This window comes from Coffea arabica, chromosome 6e (assembly GCF_036785885.1).
Source record: "Coffea arabica cultivar ET-39 chromosome 6e, Coffea Arabica ET-39 HiFi, whole genome shotgun sequence".
NCBI lineage: Eukaryota > Viridiplantae > Streptophyta > Magnoliopsida > Gentianales > Rubiaceae > Coffea > Coffea arabica.
Window position 1 is genome coordinate 4,886,306 of NC_092321.1, and position 12,162 is coordinate 4,898,467.

Genomic DNA, 12,162 nt, shown 5'->3' on the forward strand with positions numbered 1-12,162 from the left:
TAGAAAGCTGGTCTTGTGGAACTGTTATAGAGCAATTTGTTTGTAGTTTATGCATCAACTTGTCTTTGTAGGAGTGAAACAGCAAAGCATGCTGAATAATTGAAGTGAGTTTCTCCGCTTTTGGTTAGGTTAGATGGCTGTCCCCACGCCACGCAATTGAAATAGAGGAGGGGTTGATGCCCACCAGAATATTATCAAGAATTTTACAATACTATTTGGATTGGTAGTTTTTATATATTTACGAAAAATATAAAAAGATAATCGAAAAGTATATTTATGAAAAATATAAAAAAAAAAATTTGTAAAAAATCACAATCCAAACTGGAGAAATGCTCGAGATCAAGTAGACAATAGCTGAGGTATCGATTTTACATTTTAGTCGAGAAGTTTAGTAAAACATAATGTGCATCCATTGTGTCCGTAATGATTTAAAGTGGAAATTACAGGGCTTGGTTGAAACTGAAAGTTGCTTCTGGTGGGCTTCAATGAACCTCCTCGGTGAACCCTTTTCCTGAGCAAGAGCACTTTGGAGGATGAATGAGGACGTGCAAATGACAGAAACGGTGCAGATACGTGGATGATGCTAATCTTTCAAAGCATTGCGTGGTGTCTTTACTCTTTAGTACTCATCTCGCATTAGAATTTCGGTTTTCAGATTTCAAGTTTCTGAGGGCTAGTTTTAGCTCCAGTGCTGCGTTGTCTACTCTACCAACAATTTTCAGTGATGGTGAATATCATGCAGACTGTAAACACCTCTTCATTTTTGTCTAAAAATTTCACCGTTCTGATGAATGCAGATTTAGGATGAATAAGAGATGAACCCTCAAACATGCACGTCTCGTAAACTAACAAGCAAGTGGGCAAACAAAAAAAAAATTTACTCCAGAATTAGATTAGCATTAGTATCGATCGAGTTTCACCTCAGAGGAAGAGAAATAAACAGTCAACCTACTGGTGCTATTTGCTGCACCGGTGAAGCTGCTGCAAAATCCCATCCTTTCACCACTTTACCCACCCATCATCTCCGGCTATGATGATGATGATGATGATGAAGCCTGCGAAACATGTTCAGGCAATATCTCAACAGTAGCGAAAATAGCAAAAAACCTATGCATATATTTTATAGTAGATTCTTGATTTATAGTAGATTCTTGATTTAACGACCCGCATTCTTCAATTTGGGTCAAGGCTACAGCTGTTCAATATTTCTTATGTGGGCCCCTGGTCGCCTCCGGTGAGTCCATTCCGATTTGGCCATTACCTCTACTGAGGTCTCTTTCAAGCTTCAATTTTCAACTTCTCCATTGCATGCGCTTTCTCTTCTCACCCTCTGGTTTGGGTTGGGACAGTTTGGTAAGCCATTCAGCCATTGCCACCTTTTTCTGGTTAGAGAAAGTTTCCGGGATCTCCCTTAGCTCTCTTTTTCTTTTTCTTTTTTTTTTTTTTGGTTTTTTGGTTTTTTCAGTCTCTCCATTTTTTCCCCACTTTTTTGGTGTCCAAACTATATATTATTTTCCCTTGAAGTTCCAAGTCGCCCAAATGGTCAATCCTGGACGTCACATCCACAGATCTTTATCCCTGGCGATACCCCGTCTGGTTCATGTCTCTTGAGAAATTGATATCCTGTTGCAGCAACCATATACACAGCTATATAATTATTGCTTGTGAAAAATGATGGGCTGTTTGAGTTGAGCTGAGCACACAAACTTGAAATTCGCGGCCATCCATACAGGGATTTGGAGCCTCCACAGTTTGACCAATTGGCCGCTCCAAATTGGATTGCCATCAATATATAATTTTCAAAATTTTAGACAAATAAATAAATAAATCGAAGCCCAAATTCAGTGGTCTAGAGTGGGTAAAATTAGATGTCGCTTGACCTAAGCCGCCAACCATTATTTGCAACTGCAAGTACAACTGTAGACAGTCTCATCCTAACATACAAAATGTACTGTGCATTCTTGAGACTGGCATCTCTTAATAGTCATCTATCCCGTATTACCCGGCCTTGCAAGTATAATACATAAAAAAAAAAAAAACCAAGAAGATAGTATAAAAGAATCCAAATCAATTTTGTCCCCAAAAAAAAACCAAATTAATTAGTTTCGTCAGGTTAAAGGCTTGGCGAATAAAAACCCACACTACTATTTCATTTGACTACCTGAAATTAAAGATTTACCGACTGCAATCAGTTTATATTATGCGGAGAACTACAAAAAAAAGCTAAGAATTGGCAATTTTCAAGGGGTGACAATTGTGTAGGGAAGCAGCTGATGCTTTAGTGAACAGGATTCATGTGGGTTCTAAAATCGGCCGTGGGCTGGGAACACGACTAGCAAGTTGACAAGGGTGATGACCTTGCAAAAAAAAAAGGTTGGCCTTTTCTTGGAACTAATAAATGTCTATCTTATACAGTAGCATGGGATTCAAGATTTTCAAAGTTGGCTAAGGACCACAAACCAAACCGGTTGATACACGATAGAGTGGGATAATAGGCAACACCAATATTTAAAGATAATATGCCACTCTCAGTAAGGTATGGCTACTAAATAAATGCATTCCCTTGCTAAGTGTCCAGGTTTCACACGATTCCTATCTCACACATATTCAACATATATATATATATATATATATATATATATATATATATTCTTCTAGAGGGGAAGAGGGAGGGGTGGGCGGTGCCGCCGGTGGGGCTTTGGCCTTTGGCCCTGGTAGACTTGATAGGAGTGGGTAATATTTTTGGGGGGCAAGAAGCTGTGGGTAAATGTTGCGGATGCGTGTAATGTGGACTGCTAGGACGGGTTGGGTGGGTGGGGGAAAGAGGACAGCAAAGATTTCCCCAGTTGAGCAAGCTAACTCCAAATTGTGTGTTTCAGTTCTTTTCATGACCGGTTGTGCCATGCATTTCAGTTCTTCCACAAATGAACATTACTTGTTCAACTGGACTACTTTTGTTTTGGGCGGTGAGGGGTACTAAGACCGCAAGAGACTTTTGACCACTTTCCTTGGTTTTATGACCAACCATTTCTGGTTTAACTAATCCTGATCCATCCTCTAGTTAGGCAGATACAGATTTTAGACCTTTTTTTTTTTTCTTTTCAATTTCTTTTCTTTTCAGATACATATATTATGTGTGCGTGACAGTAGTGTCTCATTAGGGGAAACAGCAAAATCATTATGGGAAATTGGACTGGTCATATATCTTTACCCCTCCTACTCCTGCCCGATGCCTAGTCCCCTTGTGTTTCTTGGGTCTAACATCTCAAAACTTATAAGCACGCAATTAAATTTTTTTTTTTTTTTTAAAAGAAAGGATATGTGGGTGGGATTAGCCTACCATGTGATTGTGATGGTTAAAATAGGAATGATGAAGTCTGGGGTTGTAGGAGTGAAATTGGTAGTGGGCTTGATCCTGGGTCCATGTCGATGAAGCCTCAGGTGTTGTGGGCGGCTCGGAGGAGGTCTCGGAATCATGATCTGGTTGCTGCTGGCATTCTAGGTTTACACCAAACAACCTCAGTCTCTTGGAGTTGGCACTTGCTGCTGCTGTTGTCTGAATCTGCAACACTCCTGCTGCTATAATCACAACACGTGCGCTCATTAGCATCTGCTAGTGTACTAGGGTTATACTACTCATTTCACTCACTCCAGATAAAATGAACTCTCTCTCCCTCTCTGACGCTGGGTGGGGAGACAAAATTTTAAAAAAAAAAAAAAAAAAACAATACATGTTGTACAAGTAAGTATATACAGTAGTGCAATAAAGACACAGAGGAAGTACAGCAGTAGAATTGCGCAAGGGTACTATCTTCATTTCAGTTACTGCAAAAAAATTTTCATGTTCTGCAATGTGACAAAACTCGGGTTCTCTCGTCCGTCATCAGCCAAAGCCAGACTATATATCTGAATACTGACGACCATCCAACTTTGTCTAACAGTTACAAAACTTGAATTGCGTAGACATCACGGGTCATATTCGTCGTATATCATTGGGAAAAATAATCACCCCACCTTATTATTACCATATAACTAGTCAACACATAGACTCGTATACCAGATGGAAATGGAGTCAAGAAGAAGAAAATGTGGTCATGAAAAACATGCCAATCTCCCTGGATGAAGTCCGAGGAAAGTGTTTCTCACGCCCCTTTAACGTGCGTCTGATGAAACCCAAGGGGCACAAAAATCCATGGCAAAAATATGCATGTCTACACATGTAAGTTAATGCAGAGAAGAAAGAAACAAAAAGGGAGGATAGGGTTCTAATTGTGAAAATGCGGGTTGTAGGAAAATGATACCTGGACGAAGACAGTCGGGTTGGTATGGGAGGGCAGGCCCATGACCATGACCATGACCATCATCATGATGATACTGCTGCAGCTGTTGTGGATAAGGATGATGCCCGGATGGAAAGTACACCCGGGTCCACCCACCTCCTCCGCCGCCCGACGTAGCTGGCTGAGCTTGAGCAGCTCCAGTACCCTCTTGACCACCTTGGCTTGGACCACCTGCTCTCCTTTTCCTCCACCCTATAAAAAGCCGGTCACCGTCTAGACGGTGCCGTTCGAACAGAACTACATCCCCCGCATCCAGCCGTTTCTCTTTCACGAAACGGCTCCAGCCCTTGGTCAATACGTAGCTCTGGCTGCTGTTCCAGTAAGAATATCGAAACCGCCACCCCTTGCCGGACTCGTCCTCGAAACTCAGTAACAGCCCTTTCTCTCCTCCCGAGTCATTGTTGCCACCGCCTCCGCCGCCGCTGAGAGGAAAATATTTCTCGGCGTGTTGCTTCGGGATGACGAGGCGGTTGAGCTTGCCGACGTCACTCGGGGTCAATGGCTTCTCGAACAAGGGCTCTTTGGGTACTATTTCCTTGTCTTCCTCTTGTTTGGCACTGATGATGCGGGCGTTGCTTTCCCTCTCATCCTCAATGGCAGGAGCTTCATCCTCCTCTTCGTTGTTTAGGTCGAAGCTGAAAGCTGCTGAATTATGCGGATTGTGGGCGGAGATTGGCCGGTAGAGGTGGGAATTGGGCCAAAAGGCGGCTGCGGTGGTGGTGTTGGGCCTGGAGGGTGGAGTTTTTGCGGAGGAGGGTTCCATGGTATGGTGGTAGTGATGCTGTTGTTGAGGCCACCAGTAGTGTGTTTCTGGGAGGTCCGAAGAGAAGTGGTTGATGGACATCACGAAGATCGATAAATTTTAAAATAGAAGGCGAAAAGAAAGGAGAGAATGTGTTATGATTTTGTGAAAATCTTTGCAGTAGTAGGAGCGAGGTGGTGATGAGTGATGCTAAACAGAAGTAATGGGACTGAGAGAGAGAGAGGGTGGGTGTTTTGGGATCGTGAGGGGGGACGCCGAGAGGCGTGATTTGATTATGGTTGGTTTTTGATGTGGGAACTATTCTATAGTATTTGATTTGAAGTACCCCCCAACCCCAAGAGATATACAATGCTGTACTCCCAACTACTAAATGACACTACTAGTACTGCGTGTTTTTGTGTGTGTGAGTGTGAATACGAGAGACAGAGAGAGAGACAGGGGCATGGCCGCATGGGATGGGATTGTGGGTAGGGGGGGGGGGGGATATCATATCGTCGTCGTCGTCGTCGTCATCATGGTAATTCATGTACATGTGTATGCAGAAGTACGAGAGTACTTTTCAAGGTTTTGCGTGATGAGAAAATCATCAATCATTATATTCAGTGCAAAATTTATGGTTGGTACTTTTTCTGATTCAGTAGTGTTATAAGTAATAAGATTTAATAAGAAGAAGAGCATCAGGATGGAAAAACGGGACTACTGAAATTGGCAGAAGAACACGTAGCGGGGTTGATGAATCTTTGAGAAAGAAGACAGAGAGAGACTCTCTACTTCCAAGTTCCACCCCACAGGTGAATAATAATAATATTACATCATCAAGTCTTGAGAAAATTAAAGGAGGGGAAAAAAAAAATGATGCTAATAAGTAATAACACACACTGACCCGTGTTACCATGCTGGCTACCAGCAGCTGATCGATTGGTGGTGGGTCTTGTAACCAAAGTCCTCTCAGTTTCTTAACCAGCTCACACGAGTCTACTACACATTACCGTGAAGTCTACCCATTAATTCCAATATTGCAATCCAAATCAATCCAATGGCGGTGGCCTCAATCCTTCTCCTCCTACTTTTCATATTTATTTTCCCTAAAGTTGATGTACCTCATTTATTATTAGGTTGACAATAACAATGATATTGTATTCTGGAGCCGGGATTTATTTTTACCGGTATGACAGGTGACCAGCTAGACAGCTTGTAGTAGTACTACAGTACTCCCTCCGTCCTACTTTGATAGTTTTGATTCTTTTTTCACACAGTTTAATAAAAAGTAGTTAACTTTGTTGGAACAATCAATCAATTTAGGTAGCTATTTTTCTAAAATACCCTCACATTAATTAGAGTACAACTTTATGGAAACTTGAATTGATGGTAAAAAAAAGAATCAACTCTCATAATTAAATAGGGTAGGTTTATAGTAACAACAACTTACATTGAATAAGGGTATTTTACGAAAATTAAAATACAACTATATTCTTCAATTGGAAAGTGAACTACAATTTGGGACAGACGAAAAAGGAAAACGGGACTATCAAAGTGGGACGGAGGGAGTATATAAGATGGAAAGTTATTTCAGTTTTATGACCCTTTTTATGTAAATTAAAGCTGCAAGTGGAAATGCCATCTCGATCGGTTTTACTTAAATTAGTCCTAGGTTGACGAAATATCTCCCCAACAAAAAACCTTAAAACAACCCTGCCTTGCCAAACCTAATTTCTTAAATCAAGGAATTAAGCGATTGCACAGTGACTTTACAATATTGTTTATTACGTGTGCTGGAATTCTACGTAATTGAGAGATGTGGATGGATAATATCATCTCTTCCACTCCGTTAGCTGAAATGAAAATTTTAACATCTGTTGGACAATTGATCAGACTTTTAGGTGAAGATTGAAAGAATTGGTGGGGAGATGTAGTGGTAAATGTAGGGAGGGATTGCAGATCGAAAGAAGCTGGAGGAGTAATTCAGCTCACGTGCATGACAGCAGAATTATTGATGCTAGTTCATCATTCATATATATATAGGAGCAGAGCAAGAAAAGAACAGTAATATTTGCGGGAGGGTCTGATTCTGATCTAAACACCAGACATGCCTTCAGTGGAATTCCATTAAGCACAGGGATGAGATAAGATTTGTCCAATAGGAAAACCAGTACAACTGCTTAGACGACTTCTGGTTTCATTTCTATTATTATTACTCTTCTTCTTCTTCTGCAATCGTGTTTCAATCCTCTCCTCATACAATCGTGTACAACGTAACCCACCCCTCTTCCGTCCCTCTCTCACACATTAATAATCACGCTCTCTACTTACAGCATACAGCAGCAGCATCTCTGTGTCCCTATCTCATGTTTTATGTTCCATATTAAATTCGGCTGTGGCCATATTTTGCATATATCTGTGCGTTTTGTTCCAAGTATCAGACAAAAGCCCCACCTCCTCATTTTCCAGGTAGATGCAGACACCCTTTTCTTCTCACAAAAAGGTTGGACTGACTGACTGACTGACTAGTTTTTTATTTACTGCCACTACTATCATATATATCATATTGATTGATCAATGAATAATAATAATAATAATATAATGTGCGTAGTAGCATATAGTATAATATATCATAATTAATGGACGTCGTTGCGCCATCGATCTTATGCTTGCATCTGATCATATCCTCATATATATCTACAATTTGCTTTGCTCATCTCACTCCAGCCCATGACTCATCCTCAAATATAAACAATATTCACATCACATGCGACTACTGGATATGCTTCCAATTCCCCCTCCTCCATTCACCTAAGTTTCATGAATCACGCTAATTCATGAACCCTCCTCTAAAATATCTGCAATAACCTTTTTTTTTTTTTTTTTGTTTATTAATTAAGCCTGCAGCCAAGTGAAACTGTTGATGTTTAAGAATTTAATAGTACTAGTTGGTTTGATTATGTACTGACAGTTCAATTCAGAACTAGCTAAAAAGGTCTAGTTGCTTTGTAGGGGAATCTAGCATGTTATTATCGGAGAGTTTCTGTCATTTTTTTTTTTTTATGTTCACACGCTAGAAGAGAAGAGATTTAGTCAGATGATTGACTCGTGATGAGGCAGACAACTAGTATGTATGTATATCGATAATGCAATTATCAGTAGTAGTGCAACACAATCCATGTATAGTTATGCATTAAAATGGGATGTTGAGTCATGCAGTTCGAATATTTGATAGGTGAATTGAATTGCAGCACAAGAATAGGATAGAATGGAATGTGAAAACTCATCGTCATTGTCAACTGTCAAGTTTTAGTTACGTTGTTGGACCAAAAATAACATGCCGTAGCTGTTATGCTGAATATATCTAGTTTTCTGCTAGTCAAGTTTATTCGTATATGGTCCCGGAGCGAGCGCAAAATAATACAATTGACCGTTCTTCTTGTTTCTAACAGTGTATTATTTAACATACCCGGTCTACTTCTTGTTCCCAAGTTAAACCCACCTGCATTTTCTTTATTTATAATACATCGCCAGTCTCTGCCACTTTCTATATTAACGTCCAACCACATTATATAGCCACCTAAAACCCCACACACACACACACAGTTAATTTAAGTGTGTTATCAAATGGAGTACTATAGAGTATAATAGTTTTTTTTTTTTTTTTTTTTTTAAAAAAAAAGGGGGCCTGGGAACACGTGAAGGTATAATAATGACCAAGTTTTTCAAGACAATAATAATATTCATGATTGAGCTATTTTGTAGCATAAGAAATCCAATTGTTTATGACTTTGAGACCTCTGCAGACGGCATCAGTTCATGTAGTAGTATGATTTAACAGACCTCACTCCCCAAAAGCCAACCTTAGACCAAGAACAATGCACCATAATCCAAACCCTGATGCGAATCTCCATTATCTCAAGCTTCATGGATGTATAATTGAATAATTCCCAATTGTTGTTGCCTGTTGGTGAAGAAATCCTTCCCCTTCAGCATGATTACGTACGTATGGAATCAAGTAATTAATGTATTTGCGTTTTCTAATTGCCCGGGTTGTATTTAATTAATCAACTATGGCGTTCGTTGAATTAGGAAGCGATACAATAAATGTGCAGTTGCTACCTAATCGAAACATGACTCCAGTATTGGGATTATAATCTGCTGACAAAGTTGTTTATTTCCTGTCTCCATGTTCTCTAGCTGTTTAGATTTCATTTGCTGTGTACGTACGGCCACCTCCTCCAGTACCCCCCTTTTTCCAGTAAAAAAAAAGGGAATTAATCATAAAGCGAAATGCAATTAATTTGAAAGGTCAATCCATTCCACTTTGACGATCTTTGGCTGTTTATTGAGGTCCCCTTTGTCTGTTGATTCTGACTGATTAATGGTTTAACTAGTAGAAGTGATCAACCGACGAATAATAGCATAAACAATTTATGTTTTCTGATTAAACTGGAAAAGATCATTTGATTGAATTTTCGGACAACCAGTAACCACAATTTTCAAACGTAGGTCTTACTTCTCTGGGGCAATAATTGAAGAAGGAATCAAAAGATGCATCCTAATTCTGGGGAATTTTTCTGGCACCTTTGGATGTTCAGATGGCTTCCAAATGTCATTATTGTGATTTAAAGCGAAGATTAGCAAAAAAAAAAAAAAAAAAGTGATGGTCATCATAAAATAAAATCCTCCCGTTGAATTTTCTGTTCTTGCATTTCTGGCCGTCAGGTCGGCGTAGGGGACCTCTTATACTCCATATACATGTCTGGAGATTGGACCATTACAACCTGTTCACACACAATCATGGAGCCGTTATATTAGACTCTGAAATCTAGGTGGGCCTAAATCTATTTGTCATCAGGAGAGGAGATGTGCCTAATTAGAAAGGGGTGTGGAAAAAAGAATGGTTAAAAACCAGTCTCGCTCCGCAAAGGTACAAAAATTAACCAAGGAACCGTGTCAACTTTCCCTTCACTCTCTGTTTAATAATGAAGAAGAACTAGTACCATATGACTGCATTTTTCAGGAAGAACATGTCATGTCCACCTAAAAAAGAAATTTTGCCGTGCTCAATTTAATTGGGAAGGACCGAATCTTCTTTTTCCTTTCTTTCCACGTTTTTCGTGGAAATTCTGGAAAAAGGAAATCAGAGAGTAATATCTTCCTCAAGGGTACGTTAGAATGCAGGATTTCAAGTGAAGATAATAAATTACTGTAGTGATACAAGTGATGTTGTTGTTCAATCTAAAAGACATGACAAACAGATATGTAGTACGTACCTGCGTAATTACTTTCCCCAAAGGTTGCGGCATATCCCCACCAACTATCCCGAAGACATTCGTTCGTTTACGGCTTCAAGGAGATTTTGAGATCACTTTCTTCACTAACTCTTCTGCGGGTTGTACTTATTGACATGGATATGGAACCATTTCATTGCTACGAGTACTCATTTTAGCAAGGAAACAAGGGCCACCTACCACCATGAGTTTACTTTCAGTTTCACCAACTACAAGTCATGAACTACTTGCTACATTCGTGCAGGCAAATCGGAAATTGGAGCGGCGGACTTGCTTGCTACTTGATCACATTTTTTCTTTTAGAAAAAAAAAAATGTTAGTGAAAGAACGATGAGATTAAAAAAGCGAAGAGAAAAAAAGAGAAGATAAACCTAGGATTTCGAATTTCTGGCGTTTCAATCTTAATCATAAGAATAACATCTCCTAAGAGTTGCTTGATCACTTGCCCACAGTCAACTATAATAGAAAATTCTAGCATATAGAATATTATATTCTATATAAAAGAAGCATGGATTCAAGAGCTTTTGAAAAACTGTTTTTGTCTTTCAAATTTACAGTAATAAACTCTAAAAGTAATTCAAAAAACCAACTCAAAAAAAAAAACACATCTCAAATACACTAAAAAAAATAAAAATCCCTTCTTTTCCCTTCACCGATCACCCACCCCCACCACCATCAACTTTCATCATACACCATCACCCGTCGCCGCCTCCCTTTCTTCTCTCCTCCATCCTCCTCCCTCCGCCCCACTCCTCTCCCGCAACTCCCCTTCTCCTCCCACCCTCTTTGGTCGCCACCAACGACCCGGTGACCAAAAACTAGCTGCCAACTATGGCGACCAATTTTTGGTCGTGAGGGGGTTGCGGGGAAGGAGTGGGGAAGAGGGAGGAAGGAAAAAGGGGAGGAAGAAAGGGAAAGAGGAAAAAGGAGAAAGGAGGAGGGAGGGGGCGGAAAAAGTTTTATAAAATTTTAAAAATATTTCATTAAAATTTTAGATTTTAAAAATATCAAAAAATATATTTTCAAAACCATCCAAAAAAAAAATATTAAAAACATTTATCATAAAAGTTTTTTACATATATTATTACAATAAAATATTTTAAAACATTCCAAAAACAGCTAATCCTAAAATATTGCCACGCTCCAATTTCTCAAGGCTTTTATTTCCGTGACAAGTAATTACATGCCGTTAAGCTAAGAGTTTATTTAGGAAATGGAGCAGGGCCAACCATCAGGACGATTCACGGCTATAATTGATCAAAATATATATATATATATATATATATATATATATATATATATATATATATATATGATGTCATATGTGAGACTCATAAAAATTTGATCTATATTTATTTTGTATTTAGAGTGAATTACACATTGAAGAAATGAATGTGCATCATGTAGCGGAATCGTACAAAACTGACATAATGTCCCAAATCCGTTTATTTAATCTTCAGGATGGATTATTTGTATAGTTCATTTTTCGTCCATTATTGGAAAAAAGTATGGGTTGCAAAAGTAGTAGTAGCCTTGTGGCAGCAGCATATAGAAGCAGCCACGTCTTCCCTTTTTTCCTGGTGGTCCGGACCGGCTCCAAATGCCAAATGGTCCTTCAAGTCGAAGATCAATTCCATTCCATCCGCATGGTACATAGTGGTAGTATATTAAAAACGGCAGAGCAGAGAAGGCGTGCAGGGACTTCTCCAAACTGGGGCCCACCAGATCAAAACACGAACATTTGTGATTCAGCCCAATTTGGCCCACACCCCATATTTGGTTC

The 12,162-nt window shown here is 39.5% G+C and overlaps 1 protein-coding gene and 1 long non-coding RNA gene across 5 annotated transcripts; both read right to left on the minus strand.

The window, feature by feature from the left end:
* Positions 1 to 869: 869 nt before the first annotated feature.
* Positions 870 to 5,574, minus strand: LOC140009362 (B3 domain-containing protein At2g36080-like). Of its 4 annotated transcripts, none has more exons than XM_072054618.1 (3): positions 4,302 to 5,570; positions 3,341 to 3,573; positions 870 to 1,623 (listed from the first exon to the last, which is right to left on the minus strand). In XM_072054618.1, the coding sequence occupies exons 1-3, from the start codon at positions 5,182 to 5,184 to the stop codon at positions 1,573 to 1,575; spliced, it is 1,167 nt and encodes a 388-aa protein (XP_071910719.1). In that variant the 5' UTR covers positions 5,185 to 5,570; the 3' UTR covers positions 870 to 1,572. The 4 variants fall into 4 exon arrangements, with proteins under 4 accessions (XP_071910719.1, XP_071910718.1, XP_071910717.1 ...); XM_072054617.1 differs by having other exon boundaries at positions 3,341 to 3,576; positions 4,302 to 5,569; XM_072054616.1 differs by having other exon boundaries at positions 3,341 to 3,579; positions 4,302 to 5,569.
* Positions 5,575 to 9,498: 3,924 nt separating this feature from the next.
* LOC140009363 (uncharacterized) lies at positions 9,499 to 11,597 on the minus strand. The gene is made up of 2 exons (XR_011816769.1): positions 10,362 to 11,597; positions 9,499 to 9,869 (listed from the first exon to the last, which is right to left on the minus strand). It is a non-coding gene; the product is annotated as an uncharacterized lncRNA (long non-coding RNA).
* Positions 11,598 to 12,162: the final 565 nt, after the last annotated feature.

Excerpts from the sequence above, each read along its gene's own strand:
- LOC140009362 (XM_072054616.1), bottom strand. The coding sequence starts at position 5,184 with ATGTCCATCAACCACTTCTCTTCGGACCTCCCAGAAACACACTACTGG. Across the intron at positions 3,580-4,301 it reads ACCCGACTGTCTTCGTCCAG|CAGCAGGAGTGTTGCAGATT; the intron begins GTATCATTTTCC and ends TTGTGATTATAG. Across the intron at positions 1,624-3,340 it reads TTAACCATCACAATCACATG|GATATCAATTTCTCAAGAGA; the intron begins GTAGGCTAATCC and ends TTGCTGCAACAG.